At 43.0% G+C, this 18,047-nt stretch overlaps 1 protein-coding gene across 3 annotated transcripts; it reads left to right on the forward strand.

The window, feature by feature from the left end:
- The first annotated feature begins 100 nt into the window (after positions 1–100).
- On the forward strand, positions 101–18,026 carry slain2 (SLAIN motif family, member 2). 3 transcript variants are annotated; one of them, XM_053430297.1, is made up of 9 exons: positions 101–831; positions 3,102–3,244; positions 10,673–10,840; positions 10,935–11,108; positions 11,193–11,540; positions 11,642–11,791; positions 13,351–13,437; positions 15,242–15,449; positions 16,366–18,026. In XM_053430297.1, exons 1-9 carry the CDS (start codon positions 347–349, stop codon positions 16,427–16,429), a joined length of 1,827 nt encoding a protein of 608 aa, XP_053286272.1. In that variant the 5' UTR covers positions 101–346; the 3' UTR covers positions 16,430–18,026. The 3 variants fall into 3 exon arrangements, with proteins under 3 accessions (XP_053286272.1, XP_053286273.1, XP_053286274.1); XM_053430298.1 differs by having other exon boundaries at positions 13,354–13,437; XM_053430299.1 differs by lacking the exon at positions 13,351–13,437.
- Positions 18,027–18,047: the final 21 nt, after the last annotated feature.

An 18,047-nucleotide genomic window follows, 5' to 3' on the forward strand; every position in this document is an offset into this window, starting at 1 on the left:
TACCGAAACCGGATCTGTAAATACCGAGTGGAGATCTGTGCACGCGCAAATAGGTGTTGGTTACGTGCGGGCTCCCGACACCGAGCGCACTGACGTGATCGGTCCGCCGCCTGTTGGTCTTTCACAGTTGGTGACGACTATTATGAAAATGGCCTCGACCCTGCCCGTGAGCTCGAACAACCGGGGAAGATGACGACGCTGGGCGGTCTAAGTGAGCGGAACACCGGTGTGTCTTGTGAGAATACGGAGGTACCAGTGAAGTAATCCAACACAGGCAGACTGTCGGCAGAGAAACGTCCAAAAACACCGCTGCATTTTTTTCCGCTGGGCTGGCTGGGGAGCCACCATGGAGGATATCAACTCGAATATCAACGCGGACCTGGAGGTGCGGAAGCTCCAGGACTTGGTGAAGAAGCTCGAACAGCAGAACGAGCAGCTCCGGAGCAGGTCCACCATGTTGTCTACGTCCGGAGGGATGACACAGAACCACAGACCCCTCAGCGACGGCTACGACTCCTCGTCCCTGTCCGCGGGGATGGCAGCCGGTCTGGCCGGCTTCCCTGGGGTGGGGTTCGTCGGGACGGGAGGCTACGCCGGGCTGCTGGAGAACAACCGCTGCCGGAGCCCCAGACTCTCCTACGACGGCATCAGTTACAGGAGGGCGTACGAGTGTGAGGGGGCATCGGCGGCCACCTCTGTGTCGAGCATAAACTCACTTTATTCAGACACCGCCGGGAGCTACGCGGGTGAGATGGAAACATCGGTGCTGGATGAAGTGGAAATCTTAGACCTGGAGGACATGGATTGTTTGAACGAAGACGAGGACAGCTGGTGAGTGTGGGGAGGTGTCTCTGTCTTCTGTGCGGGTTGACAGCTTTAATTGCCCGGGTACAGCTGCTCCACACATCGCTACCACCGCGAACGACTGACATAAACCATATCCCCTATAGCTAGACTGAAATCTGAAGGAGCCTCGTTGACTGTGTGAAGGATATTGTTTGGCAAGTCATGTGGGCGATGCCATTCCCATATATGACTGTATGACCATATTAGAAGTGCGTTGTCATACAGTCAGAGCATAATCTCTTTCCATTATCTCCTCCAACACGTACACTGTGTGTGTGTGTGTGTGTGTCTGAAAGTGATCAGCGGCCCGTGAGCCTCACACTCTCTGCTGTATCATCTGTTGATCCTCTGTTGTTGTGATGTGGCAGATATGGAGGAGATCAGTGTGCACGCAGTACAAAGTGAAAGTTGTATTGCTGCCAGCAGCAGCCATGTGGGAGAGGTAGCCATGGATATATATGCGTCCTTTAGCACACTAGTTGTCACAGGAGCTACTCTCCTCTGTACCCCAGGCGAGGAGAACCAGGACTCAGCTCATCGTGTTGGAATTAAAGCTACGTCAGTGTCATGAAGCTCAGCACTGCAGGGATTACAAACAACAAGCTATTAATAAGATAAATGGTCACGTGGAGTGTCTTGTGGACAAAGATGAGCATGTAGGCCTGCTCATCATGAGATTTATCTTGAAAGACCACATGTCCGTTCACACTCCTCCACATTGTGCTCACTGTGTGTCCTCCTGTGCTGAACATTTGTGGTTTTAGAGTCAGGGTGGCTTTGCACAGATAGACTTAAGACGGGAAATCTTCAGAATAAGACTGGATTTTGTCTTAATGTCTCCTTTCATCCAAACTTGAGGAAATCCCCTTTAAACGCAGAGTCGCACACTCAGATGAGTCGTACAAAGCTGATGTCAGCATAAAGAGATGGGTTTACAGAAGGTCTGGGAGGATGGCAGCAGTTGTTATTAACTGCAGTAGCAACTGACCATCTCGTGAATGTAATGACAGCCCTTCAATCAGTATTTAAAAATCTGTTTTCATGAAGTTTCTATTATTTAATCCAGCCATTGTCCACAGTCTTTCCTCCATTGCCTGCAGCAGCTTGTCTCTGCCAGCCACTGAGCCTTTGACTTCTTTCAGGTATTGCTCACTCATGCCCATCACAGCCAGTCTCACTACACTGCAGCCATATGTCTGCCCTCTGGATCAGATTGATATCTGGGATTACTAGGTAGGGCCCCTCGCTCTATAGCTCCTGTCACAGACTCCTGTAATCTCTGAATTAGCCTCAGGAGGTTTTTTAGAGACGCTGCCTGCCCCTGCAGCACTCGCCCTATCCATGTTTGTCCCAGACGTCCTGCCGCATGTGTACTTGACACGCATCATTGTTTCAGAGCAGCTAGTTTACATACGTCGTCACAAGTGTCATGTCTGCAGGCCGGGAGATTCACTATGTGCTGCACTAAATGTGAATGAGTGTAAACAAGGAAAACGTGCCGCCCCAGATGTCCGACATGTTTTCCTCTGCACTAGCCTGCCTCTACCCTAATGTTTCAGCTTTCATCATGAAAGGCTTTCTCTGTGGCTGCAACAGCGCTGACAGCTGCTGACTCCGATTTCTCTTCAGAGTGGAACCTCTTCTCTTCTTGTTTTAACTGACAGAGTAATGGGCGATTCAGTTTCTTTTGTTGATGTATTTTTTACCTTGATGCGTTTTCATCTTTGATTTCTATCAGTGCAGCTGACTAAGTGCTGAACCCAGTGCCCTTTTAGAGACGCTTTGAGCCACTGACAGTTGTGCATTCTTCAAGTTTGCTGCAGTGGGAGCTCAAAGTTGCACTGTCCTCACATCCCAGAGACACGGAACACTTGTTTCTGCAATATCAACACATGCAACATGTGAAGTATACGATTGTGTTGAGACGATTGAGAAATATATATCAAAGTCACAATTTCTTTTAGCAGGAATAGATCACAGTAATTTAAATTAAGCAAGCATAGCTGCCTAAATGCTTTTCTGCTGCAGTGTCATCTCTACTGCAGCATTCTGTGACGAATAATTAGTTTTCCCCGTCAACCCATGTCCTCTCTGAGCTATCAGGTCTCATTACTTGTGAGGTGACAGCTGTCGTGCTGGGCCATTATTAGAGGAGGAAGTTGCCAGTTCATGTTTGTGTCATGTACGCTGGTGTTGCCTTTATGTCCTGAAAATATACTGTGACAGTGTTGTATGCTCTTCTTGACTTTTTCCAGGCTATATGAGACAAAGCTGAACAGTCCCCTGCAAAAAGCCTTGAGTCCCATCGTGTGGTGTCGCCAAGCACTGGACCACCCCAGTCCTGAGATGGAGTCGGCCAAGCGCTCCCTCATCCACAGACTGGACGTCACCATGTCAGGTAAACAGCACTGGTGATCACATTGTGTAGTCCCAACTTAGAACTCCGCAGCCGTAGTACTACTGGTAACAGTAACAACAACAGTAGTACACTAATCCGTCTCAGGAGGGATTCGTTGCTAGCGACGCTTAACCAAGCTTAACTTGTTTTGTTTGAAGTCTACCTGCATTTGGCTTCTGCTAGTTACTCCGATTTTCTAATTGGCTAGGTTTTGTGTGTTGTAAGTAACTCTTGAAAAAGGCCAGAAATTGGGTCAGGACATCTTCATGAGATGATGAATTCAGCAGGAGATTGTTTCAGGTCAGACAAGTTCACAACGACAGGAACATTTACAGGACATTGAGGTGAGGGATGCTGCCTAAGTAGAACATTCAAGAGGCAGGACATGATATATAAAGTTCCTCTCACATGGGTTCACTGAGCAACTGACTCGGAATTTGCCTTCTCACATACTGTCCCTCTGGAAAATTTCAGGAAAACATATAGATTTTTCTGAAAGCAGCTTTACAGTACATGTCATGGCACAAACAATATAATGAAACAGCAGTGATTTGCCAAAGCTGTGTTGTATCAGAATTTTTACTCTGATGTTTTGGATAATTTGAAGGATCAATTTTAAATCAATTTTGTATATGAGGCCAATGTAGAATTATTGATCCACTAAAGTAGAGCTTGTTTATAAAAGCATTAAAACGCTCCTCTCGCTGGAAAGCTAAGAGCAAGATCAGAAATGTAGTGATGATTGTTCTTGTCACTGAGAGCTTTAATTTACGGGATTGAGCCTCTGTAATAATCTTACTATTTCTTTTTATTGATCCTTGATATATCAGATTACATGAACAGCTTCCCTTAGCTGGACTGACAACATGTACCTGTATGGTGAGTAACTGTATATGAGCAGGAGGCAGACTCAGACCAGGTTATATCACCTGAGAAACGAATCAATGACTTGAGCCTGGTGAAAGCACCAGGGTTTGTTAGAATCTATGTGTGTACTTAAGGGCTCCTTCTTGTGATATGGGATTGATAGTGCTGCGAAACCCTAAAGCTACTTTTCCACTGGTCAAAAAAACTAATATCTGGCTTTTGTCTGCAATGGGAATGGATAAATGCTCTGATTGGCAGAGATAGAAACGTGATACCTGGCTGAACACGCACATTTAGCAAGGCAGCGAGGTAAAAGAGCTTCTCAGTTGTCTGTGCATTCATGATGTCAAACATAAATCACGGGGGGGGGGGGGGGCAGACAGAAAGGCAAACTCCATTCCTGGCAATGGGAGAGAGCGGTCAATCACCTCTTTTAGCAGGTTTATCTGCGTTTGAAATACCCGTACATCTGCTACTTTTAGTGTTAAAAAGCTAACCCTAACAGACCTGCAAAGCTATAAGTATAACCAGTATAAAAGGAATCATGCTGCCCCGTTGTTACTCCTTTGCAGCAATGTGTGTGAAGAGTAATGTGTTATTCATAATTCCACCAAGAGGTACCCAAAATATTCATGGTTTTTTGCCAAATGATTTTACCTAAGTGCTGAGGGCAGGTTCAGTATTATTTATTATTATATTATTATATGATTATTTATATTGACTTTCTGATGCACCACATTCTTCTTAGAAATTCAAAACATATGGTCCAATCTTGAACTAAGATGGATGATAAACTCCACAGTGGAAGAGATGTCGTCTCAGAATAGTTTGAAACTGAATCCAGCACATAGCATACATCATTAAAACGTTACTACTCAGATCTACCAATATATTTAGTTGTTCCTACTCGATATGTGTTTTCTGAGCTTTTGACTCCCACTAACTATAGGTGCTTGCTCAGTGAAGAGGATACGGCTCAAATCCTTGCAGCTAAACTGAGAGAGGTCACTTCCATTTTGACAGTGGTATGTCCATGTGACAGTTAGATCATGTTGAGCAATAGACTGCAGGAGGTTGTTCACCAGAGGAGATGTGAGCTTCTCTGTTGTGCAAGAATCTGGACTGCACCTGGACACACAGACACAAGGGTTGTTTATAGTGGTGGTTAAAATAATAAACTGTGGTCCCTTTATGGATCCAAGTATCGCTGCTTTTTTCCTCCCTCCTGTTTCACAGATCAACTTAAAAAATGTGAAATTACTTGAATGGCACTGAGCTCTAAAGTCCTCTTATGACAGCACATTTAAATTCACTAGATCATTCTTATTTGGATTTGCACCAAATTTCACCCACACATAAATATCCGTCCCAAACCTTCCTGCTTTATTTCATCTAAAGATCAATGAATTATTTTCTGAGAAATAAATGAAAATGTTGAAAGAGGTCCTATCTTGCAACGTTAAAGAAAGTGGAAAAGAATTCCTAACTGCCCCCTGATCTAGATACGTACCAAAATTGAATGAGATCTTTCATGACCTTTACAGTCTCCTTCCACCAAGTTTCGTGGAAATCCATTTAGTAGTTTTTATATTCACCTGCTTACTGACAGACAAAAAAGCAAACGCAGATAAAAACATATAACCTCCTTGGCAAAGGTAATAAAATGGAAAAAAGCACATGAAGCTTTAAATTGTGCTGGACTTTTTTTCCCACAACTGCTGAACAAAACATGTAGCCTTTGCAAACTACACACCCTGTTTCTTTTGTGGCTGACCAATACAACAAATGACCAGCCACTCGGGTGAGGTTTAATGAATCATCAGTAAAGGTGTGGAGCGTGGATAACGTCATCCTCCATAAGGCTTGGAAATACTCTATCTCCCTTGTCACTGATACCATCCGCCCCACTCCCTCCACTTCTCTCCTCACTTGGCTTTGATGTTGTCATCACTTCCACAGATAGAAAACTAGAGTGGCACTCAGCCGAGCCCTTACCCCCGCCAAGGCCCAACAGTCCCCTCAAATTTAATCAAGCTGCGCCAAATTTGACACACTCAAAAATCTATGTGTCTGATTTTTTCATCAAGATCCATGAATTATTCTCTAGGAAATTGATCTTTGGAAATCTCACGTTGTTAAAGAGAGTGAAGAAACATTCCTGGATCCATCCCCTGATCAGGATCCACCAAATGTAATGGGTTCTTCCTTTAAGCAAGTTTTGTGGAAAAACAAACAAACAGACCAACAAACAAAGAAATGGACAGGGTTGAAAACACAACCTACGGGTAACAACTGTATTGATGTGATTCACTGACCATGTAGTTTAAACTTAAATTCAAGCAATGAAGTGTGAAAATCAAGGTGCTGGAAAGCTTGACATCCTTTTCAGCACACAAACACTTTGGCGATCCTAGGCTCCACATTCTGAGTGACTCAGTGACTTGTAGACTCACCACAGACACGCCCTCACGGCTCCTCAGCCTCTCTTTCGCACCAGCTCTCTGCCAGGACCGCGTGGGAACATTTACATTTACATTTTTCATTTAGCTGATGCTTTTATCCAAAGGGACTTACAATAAGTGCATTCAACCATGAGGGTAAAAACCCAGAACAACAAGAATCAAGAAAGTACAATTTCTTAAAAAAACAAGCAAAACTACAAAGTGCTATAAGTAAGTGCCATTTAAGTTCTACTAAATTGTTAGTTTCAAATTTCATTCAAGGTATAGTCGGAAGAGGTATGTTTTTAGTTTGCGGCGGAAGATTTGTAAACTTTCAGATGTCCGGATGTCATTGGGGAGCTCATTCCACCATTTAGGAGCCAGGACAGCAAACAGTTGTGATTTTGTGAGTGTTTAGCTCGCAGTGAGGGAGCAACGAGCCGATTGGCCGAAGCAGAGCGGAGTGAATGGGCTAGGGTGTAACCCTGTTGCCATGGTGTTAGTTGAGTCGGTGTCTAAGCAAAACAATCGTAACTTTAGTTGTGGAAACCAAAGTGCAGAAGTCTTCACTGTGAGATGTGACATGTATGAAGTTGTCTGGCAAACATCGCAGATGCACACTCCTACAGGCGCGTCCGTATTTTAAACATGATTTCAAGTGTTAGTGTCAGTAGTGACTGAGCCTGTTGTCTTTGCACCCACTTGTAAACTCATATCCCCAGATGACGTGCCTCGGTTATATAACTCAAAACTGGGAAGGAGACTGCTGTGAGATAGTTGACTGTACAAGTCAGACTGCACTGCTTTTCTCATTTCAGACAATCCTCAAACACAATGTGTTGCCAGGCCTAAACAATCAGGCAGTTTTTTAAATAGGGACTCAATGTTGAGCTGACCTGCCCCATTTCTGCTAAAAAATGCTTTGACATCTCCTTCACCTCATTTCTACAGTTAGTTCACCTCGTCCTTGCAGCTTAATTCATCATTATTCATCTCTTTCATTCATAAAAGCTTCACTGTTTGCTCTTTTCCTGTGATCTGCTTGAAGCTCTCTGCAGCTGTTTTTAATCCATCTTTTATTTTGTTTTTCATATGGAGGAAACCTCTATGCCAAGCACTGTCTTCAGTTTTCTCTTCAACATTTCAGCCCTACAGGCTTGTATTTTCTACCAGGAAGTTATGGACTGGCTCATTTAACTGCCTTAAAATTTCCACAGGCTAAAAAAGCCAAGATGGAAAAAAGCTCTCTTAAACAGAGTCATATCAGAGACAATAGAAATGACATCATCGTGGTGGGTAGGGACAGCAGTTCTTTTCTCTCCTTCTAACCTCTCTTTTAGTCTCAGGACATGAGGATTTGAGGACACTCTATTTTGGTTGGTCCCTGTGCTGCAGTCAGATCCCTTCAGATTGACTGTGCTCTCTAGTGACAGCAGGATTACTGAGATAGGACACACTGTCTTCTAAACATCTTCAAACTGTTCGACACTGACTCGTAGCTGGGTTCATGTAACCACACTCAATAGTGGGACTCAACAACAGCCAGTACAGACTGTCTTTGAAGGAGGATTTTCCTAACACACATGGAGAGATAATTCTATACTTTGTAAAGCACTCACAGAAATATGTCATTATGTTTGTCAGTGGTATAAATGCATAACAGCTATTCTTAATCCACAAGAACCCACAGGAGCAATTAATCAACAAATATAGCCAATATTCTACTCTGTCTAGCTTAAAACCTTTGGCTGCATGCATAACAGATATAAGCCCACAGTACTAAAACTACAAACAAGACCAATGTGGGGAACGGACAATTATTAATTGCTTAAAAGCCAAAGCACAAATGTAGTGCCTCAACTTTTGTCCTACTGTTATTATGCGTTCTGTCTGAACCTGAATGAAACTGCTCAACCCGCAGTGACAGCGGGTCTATAAGCACCTTGCTCTGAGTTTATCTCAGTACACTCTGCTTGGCTGTGGGAAAGAATATGAATACCTTCTGTTTCTGCCTGTAGTTTTAGAGAGAATGTACTAAATCCAGGGTTATTTTAGATTACAGTTACTTTACCTCATCTTCAATTAAGTGGAAGTAATCCTGACACTCTGCTATTCCTTCATATCTTCAGGTCTTAAATTTGATTTACTATGGTCTTAGAAAGGCTTACATGTAACTTGTTGAAACCTGCAGTAACCGTGGATATGTTTCTGAATACTTATTTTTCCAAATTACAATTGAGTTAATAATTATAGTTAATTTCAGCAGGTGAACTGTTTCAATCTGTTGTCATGAAATGGAAAACAAAGTGTAACTCTGCTACGTGTTGGAGCGTTCTTCTCCTCAGCAGCTGATGTGTGCAGAGTGGACATGATGTTATTTCCTCAATAATGCAGGAAGACTGAGTGCAGAGCACCAGGAGGAGGAGACAGTGTAGAGAGAAGTGTGGAAAGAGGAGGTAGCTGATCTCAATAGACACTTTCCAGTCACCACTCGGCTATAACCACATTCAGTCAGAGAGAGGAGAGAAAGCAGAGGGTTGGGAAGACGAGTGCACAGGGACACGGCAAACTATCCCAGTAACCAGCAGCTTGTCTGTGCAGGGTCGCATCTCATGATCGAGACCAAGGACTATAGACTGGAGCATTTGACTGCTGCTGCACTGGATCTCACAGAGAATAGCATTGTGCGCTCGTTCACTCTGTGTACAGAATCAATGGAGTGTATTGTTAAGTGTTTTTCCCAGCTAATGTTGTAGGAACTCTCTGTGAGTCCCACAGTCAGCGTATGGACTAAGAACCTCAAGCAGACCGGCAGCACAGTGTAGAGCTTTCATTAAGGGTCTGCTATCTGCACACACTGCTGCTGTTGTAGTGAACTGTTGAAGTAAGTTAGCATACTGTAGCTATTCACTTTGTCTGGGTCTTGAATGAGCTGCAGTGAATGGATGCAGCATAGATAATGTATGTTAACATATTACTGCAAAAGAAGTTCCTCCTCACAAACGCAGCTTCCCGACTTCCTCACGTCACCTCTCTTCTTCTGCTGACATCTTGTAGGCTGCATATTTTGAATTGATAGTTACACTAATCAATTACTAACACAATTGTTCTTGTTTTTAAGATAATTCGTTTTTTATAGTATTCAATTTTTTTTTTGTACATTGTGGACTGTTTGTTATTAGTTCTTATGAATAATAACATTATGTATAGCACTTATCTAAATAAGGTTACAAAGTGCTTCAGACAAAAGTCCATGGCAAAAATGAAGAATCGATTGTAATAAAAGATATTCTGTTCAGGCTAGTTTAAGGTCAAGACCTTAAGTTTGTAGAGAAAACCCAACAGTTCCCACTGAAGGGAAGACTATCCTAAGATCTATCCAGGAAAAATGCGACGGATTTTTCAATAACTGATTCCTTAGTCATAGATTCCAATTGTGGCATTGTGTCACTTGAAACGTCTCCTGAGGAAAGTTTTCTTCTTCTTTACTCAATATTACGCTGATCTGTTTCAGAGGTAAATCAGCTTGACTGAAGAAATAGTTCATGACTTAATACACCCACCAAAAGTATTAGTCCTGCTGTCATAGAATGAATAACCACTGAGTATTATAAAAGTTAAAAGCAGAATTTAATGTTGACATTACGTTTTCTTCTTCACTCATAACATAAGATTTTAAATATAGAGCCTGACTGATATGGATTTTTGGGGGCTGATGCCAACACCACATTTTTTTCTTTTCTTATATATTTGGGGTATACTCAGTAAAATAAAACTTTTCGCATTGGAAATGATCATTAAACATAAACACTGATACCAATGTCTGTGAAAGGCTCATGTCAGCCTTTATTATCATGTATAAGTCAGGCTCTAGTAAAATCAGCTGGTTATAGTTCAAAGTTCAAAAACGACTACCAGCTTCTATCTCTTTGCACACAGGTGTGGTTGTGGCTCCTCAGACTAAACAATGTTCTTTTGTCTTCACTGGAGTTTTATTGAAGAGGTATTAAGTGATTGCAGGTTCCAAAAACTCGCTGATAACATGTGGACAGGGAATTTTTACTTCTTTCGAATGCATTGTTCTTGTTCTCTCCTGATCTTCTCATTTGTGACTCTACAGCCAACAAGCGCAGAAGCCTGTATGGAAGCCCCTACAACCAGCAGGGCTATGGAAGCCCGTATAGCACAAACGCAGCCAACAGCCCTTACAGCAGTGGCTTCAACTCCCCCTCCTCAACTCCCAGCAGAGTGCCCATAGTCAGACAGCAACTAATGCCTGGGAACGCAGGTATGAGGCTCTCAATAGTTCAGTAACTACTACAGAAGATCTCTATTCTAGTGCCATTGAATAAATGTCACTAAATTGATTATTTCCTCACCAGCCCACCAGAGAAACGCAGCGGCCGAGAGGAATCCTCCGGCAATTAGTCCACAGTCGTCTGTGGACAGTGAGCTGAGCACGTCAGAAATGGACGACGACTCCGTGGGCTCCTCAAATACTTACAAACTCAACGACGTCACTGATGTGCAGATACTGGCTCGCATGCAGGAGGAGAGTATGTAACTTTAGCTCTTACAGGAGTTTTGTCTAGTTTTCTGTGTTCAGACCACATTTTTACAATACAACTGTCTGTCGTCAGGTTTGAGGCAGGATTATGCCGCAACAGCATCCAGACGAAGCTCGGGTTCCTCCTGCCACTCACTACGGCGCAGCACCTTCAGCGACCAGGAGTTAGATACACACAGTCTGGAGGACGATGAGGAGGCGATGCACCCGGCCTTCCACCTGCCCTCCAACCGCTTCAGCCCCTCCCCCCGACACTCTCCACGCGCCTCTCCCAGGAATTCGCCTCGCTCACGCTCCCCTGCTCGTTCTATTGAGTACAGCCACGGCCGCGGCTCGCCTCAGCCCAGCATCAGCCGCCTGCAGCAGCCTCGCCACTCGCTGCAGGGTCACGACCTGCAGACCAGCGTGGTGAAGAATGAAGGTAAACAGACCCAGCGGAGATGGACTAAGTGCGGGACATCAGTGGTTCCCTGTAAGATTCTGGGCAATATGAGCTAATTCTCTTCTGTGCTGCTGTTGCAGAAAAGCTGCGTCGCAGTCTCCCCAACCTCACGCGCTCCTCAGCAGCGACCCAGCCGCCGGCCCAAGAGCCTGTCAAGAACAGCCGCAGCTGCGAGTCCAACCTGCAGGTTGCAAATGGAGGCTCTCCTCGACACCAGAACCAGTCTGCTAGTGAGTATTGTGACACACACACAACATCCCTTATATTATGATTTAGCTGCAAAATCTGTTGCTACCGTAATCACAAACTCAGATGATCGGATTAATTATGATAGGACTGTGTCATAATATTTGTTATGCTCTCACAGTAAACTGATCACTCAGCAACATAACAGGCTGTGTAATCTCTTGTTTGTCATTGTTAGTGTGAATTCTCTTCCTCTCTCTGGCTCCTCCTACAGCATCAGGCCTGTGTTGCTTTGTTGGGCTATGGCTTTGGTGTTTGGGAAACCTCTTTGTCTCTGATCATTTTCAGCTCTAATATCTTTTTATTGACACACATTTTTCCTCTTATTCTCCCAGCCCAAACTCTCACTTCAAACAATCACCCTCCTCCTACAGAGCTAGTGCATGGCGTCAGTAGCACTGAGAATCCCGAAGCAACTCCTGGTATCAGTGACACTAATGTTCTTTTACATTTTGTCAATAAGGGTTTTATATCTTTTAAAGAGCTTAGCATCCCACCTCTGTGAGTTAAAACTATCTGTCTGATTTAATCCTGTAATGGCAGATAGAGGTAATGGATTTTTCCTGAATCCAGAAATGCTAATCTCTTTGTGGCTATAGGCAGAGAGGGATGGGGTCAAAGGGCATGCATCAGCTGGTCAAACATGTAGTGACTGCATTAATCCTGTCTCAACCAGACCTCTCAGTGACACCGGGTCCATGTGGCCTGTTCCTCTTGGCCTTTTATACATTAGAGCACATATTCCATTTTCAGCTCAGTCTTTATTTGTTCATTGATGTTTAAAAAAGTGTAACAGCTGTGAGGTTTCCCCTCGGGATAGTTGTGTTGATTCTATCTGACCTCTGGCTGTACAGGGCATGTGAGACACATACATTCCTGCCTCTCTCCCTGACTTCTCTCTGAGTACGTTTACATGGACAGCTGTATTCCGACTATTGACAGTATTTTAATTATGTTTACATGATTTGCTAATAGATTGAATATTTTATTCATATTCCTGTTTACATGTTACAGATCATAGTCCGATTATGACATGTCCACAATATGTCCTACTTGTTAACAAGCACAAGACATGTGTTATCAAGAGGCTGGTAACTGCTGGACGTAGATGTTGTAAAATGTAATGTAATTAATAGATTGACATCAGAAAACTCCACGTGTCTTATTTTGTTTATTGTTTATTCAGAGTATGACCTTATTCAGGTTAAGGTCATAAGTAAAAACTGTTAACATTATTCAGACTATTGTCAAAATACGGTTATTATCAGAATATTGTTGTCCATGTAAACGTGTCTACTATAAAGCATGTGTAACACACACCAGCCTCTGTTTCCCTGACACTGGGGGTTGTCTGTCAAGCTGACAGTGGCCCTGGGGATCCTCCACCTGAATGAAGCTGCTTATTAATGTTTGGCTGTGGAGCCCTCTAGTGGCCTCAGTCTGGCTTCTTTGGCTTTCAGAGCCCCTCTTTCGCTCTTGTCATGCTGTGAATCTCCAGCAGAATCAAGACTGACTCCCGTACTGAATTGTGCCTGTTTTCCAGCAGCAGCTCAACTCCCGAGATACTCGACCCCCTCTCGCTCCTCCCCGAAACCCAAACAGCACCTCCAAAGCCCAACGGCCCTGCGAGGTAACGGCTCCTAAACCAGCTGCAGGCTGTGAGATCACTCACGCGCAGACACATGCCCCATTTATGATGAGTAATATACAGTCAGCCACCTGCGTACTGCAGGTATGGACAACTGATGCACAGGAATTGTAAACCAGAAAAGAGCTGACGTGGATTTGAGGAAGGTGCCGTAGTTGCCAGCTTGTCATTTGAGACTCTTGAGACTGAGGAAACTCAAGAGCAGAGTCGCCTGCAAGAAACCAGCAGAGAGGGAGCGGGGTGGTTGTTGACAGAGATGTTTGAGTTTCTAACTAAATCCCACAGGTATTCCTTCATACAGAGATACAGAGAGCTGATTCACTTAAGGACTGTATTAGAATATATCATAAGTGATGTTATGTTTTAAGATTACTCTGTTCATTTACCATTTAAACAGCCGCTTTAGATTTTTCATCATGTTTTCAGAAAAGCAATCAGTCGACATTTTCAGCAGCATAAACTGCAGAGTCTTTCTTACTCTATTGTTCAGTCATATGATGCGATTATTTACATGACTGAGAAACTAGGTGGTGGCGTTCATCAATAACATTTTCTCCTAAACAATTTGAATGTTTAGATGAATTCATTTGCTAAGTATAAAGTTAGCATTGTCCCTAAGAGACGAGAGAGAAGTCTACAGGTCTTTGACGAAGGCTACGTTAGCATTTCAGCAGCAGAATGTGCTTGACATGCTAATGTCTCCCTTACCGTCTCATCACTATCTACAGCCACACTCACTGGGCTGTACACATTACCTCCAGTGAGGTAGATGATGAAATGTTCATGCCACATGGCAACTAGCATCTGAGGTCCTATTGATCAAGACTTGTGTGGCATCGCAGTTTGTTAAGATAACAAACGGTCAGTATCAGATCCCGTGCTGGGCCCAATCCTCCCAGCTCTGAATAAACAGCCTGTCTCTGTTGTCTTCATCTTTGTCTAGTCCCACTCTCCTGTTGCTTTGGAGAAGAAGGTGATTTCAGTGAGTATTCACTGAGGATTTCCACCCTTTTTAAATATTGTGATTGTTGTTCCGCGCCGTGGTTGTATTGATGTTGTGCTATGGTATGTGCTGCTGGTTTGCACTAGTATATGCTCTGTGCATATGTGCGCGTCACCTCATTCTGTTAAAACATCAGGAGTTTCTGTTCATGTTTTAAAATGTTTTCAACCTTCATGGTAAAAGGTCTGACTTCATCTTTAAATTTGTGATGGATGTTGTTAGTTTCGACATGTACATATTTGTATGTAGGCATCTTATTTACACTCAGTGTGCAGTTTATTAGGTACACCTAGTAAAAGCTAATGATACAACAGTCTGCAGTAAATTCTCCTTCATGAAGGTTTCAGTATTTTTCAGTTGATTTCACTTTATAATCATGTTGGAGTTTGCAGGCTGTGATGCGGTTGATATCTTCTGCATTATAAAGATGATTATAGTATTTAGCATAAATGTACGGACCAAATAATTGAAACAACCGTCCTTATAACACAATACAATTCAACAACACTACAAACTGTAACATCCAGAACAATATGTCTCTAAAACTGATCATTACAACCATCATGAAGGAGGATTTACTTCTGGACTGTTCTATTAGTCTGTTTTATTTTTATCTAGATATGCCAATATTGCGCCACCTGAGTGTATGTCTACCTCACACCATTGTGCTCTGGATCATAACTTCATTGTTCAACTACTGATAAGACTGAAATCTCTGAAAGTGCATTAAGATCAACAAAAGCCAGTGATACCTGACTGTGTTCCTGCTCTGCTTGTCTCCAGTCCCCTCTCCCAGTAAGCTGCGAACTCCTGCCACCCCGTCCCCTCTGGCCTTGAGGCAGCCTGTAAAGGCCACACCCAACCCTGGTTCTGCCACCTCCACCCCCACCCGCTCCCTGGCTCCTCCACGCAGTGGCCTGCCCCGTCCGAATGCTTCTGCAGGAGGCGGCATCCCTCTGCCTCGCAGCAAACTGGCTCAGCCTGTGCGCAGGTATTTACACCATAGACACAAGTCACATCTTGTACTTCTGTGATGAGAATTAAACATACTCACTTAAATGTGTTTTTTAAACTGCGAACTTAATTGTATGACTATTATTATTATTAGTTAATTAATCAAATACAATAATGCCAGTTTTAATATCACATTTAATACCAAATATGTAAAACATTTTATCGTCTTATAATGCCACCTAGTGATTCAAACCGTATTAGACCTTACAGGATTTATGCTTACATAGAATGACCTGTTACAGATGTGTCAACGTCATAACACTAAATAGGGGATAAAATGTGGGAGGCCCCCCCGCCACCGGCAACTGCTGGGAATCTGTAAAGCTGTACTCATTTTCAGATCTATGCTGAAAACTAAACCCCTAAACCATCACATCACCCAAACCCAACCACCACCCTCTCATCCTCACATACCCCTCATCTGTCTCACAATCACACTCACACCCACACACTTATACACACACACACCGTTTGAACTTCTGCCTGAGCCGGTTGAACTGCTGCTTGTACTTGAACTGTTAAACTTGTACTAGTACCTGTAGCCTGTGAAACATAGAAAATGCATCATTTGTGTATAAATCAATTTCCAACCAGGTAACTCTGAAGGCGAGAAGCCTCTACTTCATACGACATTTCAGTGTGTGTGCCGCTACTGGAGTCCTAAACAACCTAGATAACAACTTTAGCAAGCTAATTGGTATGTCGAGTGTGTGTGGTTGGGGTTGGGGTTGGGGTAGCATTGTTTTCTAAAGGCATTTTTTGAATTTTCAGGTAGAGGGACTTCAGCCAAATCTAAGGGGTGAAGTTACACTTTGATTGAAGGCTTTGGTTTTAAATGGTATGAGTAGTTATTAATTTAATCAGCATTAAACCTTCTGTCTCCTCCTCATCAGATCTCTTCCTGCTCCTCGGAACTACGGCGGCTTGGGTGAAAACTGGAGAGAAGGTTGTTACTGAGGCAGGCCAGCAGGGGGCTCTCCAGTCAAGCTTTCAACATAAGGAGGCAGACATTACAACATGGCACTTTATCTACCTAGATAACTTTTACAGTGGAGAAAGAAAATGAGAGACAATGTCCCACAAATATAAATAATTAAGAATTTAAAAAAGGGGAAGACTGTGTCAAACACACACGGTGTCAAAGAGGACGTCCGGCATGTTTCTGTGTGGGGATTGGCACTGGAGGAGTCAGGCATGTCACGCAAACAGCCCATTAAATGCCAAAGAAACCAGGCCGACTCCAGCTCCGCCAGCAGAGGACACGTCACCTGCCTTGGTTTGACTGCATTCATATGCCTGAGTGTCACATCAGCCCATGGCCCTGCTCTCCTTCCACTCCTCTGCTCTGTTCCTTCATCTCCCTCAGGTTGAAATGTTTCCGCACATTTCTCTCTTTATGCTCTGTGTTCAACACGTGTTGCACAGCAATCGATCTCTCTGACGACGCTGTGCAGCTGAACTGTCCCGTGATGTTTGATTTTCGGTGGTGTCTTGCAACAGTGAAAGCACCTGTGTGGGTATGACTCTGAAAATAATCTTTACTCTTGTAAATCAGCCAGAATGTATGCACAAGTTTGTTTTGGAAAAATTATTTATTCAAATTATTTAAGAAGCGTATGTCCAAACATCCATATCAGTATTTTGTTTGAAGATTTCAGCTGTTTGAAATGTACATTTTGAACCTCAGTTGCAAGCTAAATCTCCAAAGCCTTTATTATGTTTTCAGAGCGTCCAATCAGGATTCGTGATGAAGCCGGGTGATTAATGACCACTCGGCAAAAGCATCAGTTCTGAATTGAACCACACTTTGCCAAGTTATATTTTCCCCCTTAAGTGCTCCGATTGGTCAGTTTCAGTTCAAGCATGACTTATCTAATATCTCAAATATATATATTCGTCAAGCATTCAGCCGATTAAACCAAGAAAATCGTTTATGTTCTTGAAATCCCACAACAGATATGTCCGTGTATATCAAATGATGTACTGAAAAAAAAATCACAAATATCTCGAGTAAGATGAGATGACGAGTTGAATACATTTCGGCTGGCTCTGACCTCTTGTGCTATGAATCAAAAGGTGTGCCGGTGTAAGTGGAGGTGTTCCAGTAAATGGTGTGGTGGCTGTTCTTCAACTAGTGCCTATAATTTAATGTTTCACTTGAGTTTGAACATCATGCTTTCTATGTTTTATAAGTTTGTGCTAACTTTCTTGCTTTGCCAATATTATTTGCGATTTTGCATCTCTGCTTGACTGATTTGCTTGCCTGTTTGATTTTTTTGTAATCGATACATTTATAATTGCTTTAAAAAAAAGGTTTATTATGCGCCTTCATATTTATAACTAATTACGCATTCTGTAAATGAAACTATTTATTAAAGAGAGAGGTGCCTCTGTCAAAGCTCAGATTCGGGAAGTCAGAACGAATGGTGCAAATAGACAAACCACACCTTTTGTGTGAAAGTTTTTGTTATTGAACTTTTTTTTATATCCACAAACATGACATTCTGTTTCCCTGTGTAAAGCCACATTTCAAATAAAAGCTAAAAAAGTGTTATTGGTCTCCTGATTTTTTTCA

This window comes from Pleuronectes platessa, chromosome 9 (genome assembly GCF_947347685.1).
Source record: "Pleuronectes platessa chromosome 9, fPlePla1.1, whole genome shotgun sequence".
In the NCBI taxonomy this organism is placed as follows: domain Eukaryota; kingdom Metazoa; phylum Chordata; class Actinopteri; order Pleuronectiformes; family Pleuronectidae; genus Pleuronectes; species Pleuronectes platessa.

Excerpts from the sequence above, each read along its gene's own strand:
- slain2 (XM_053430297.1), top strand. The coding sequence starts at position 347 with ATGGAGGATATCAACTCGAATATCAACGCGGACCTGGAGGTGCGGAAG. Across the intron at positions 10,841-10,934 it reads ACTAATGCCTGGGAACGCAG|CCCACCAGAGAAACGCAGCG; the intron begins GTATGAGGCTCT and ends TTTCCTCACCAG. Across the intron at positions 11,109-11,192 it reads GGCTCGCATGCAGGAGGAGA|GTTTGAGGCAGGATTATGCC; the intron begins GTATGTAACTTT and ends GTCTGTCGTCAG.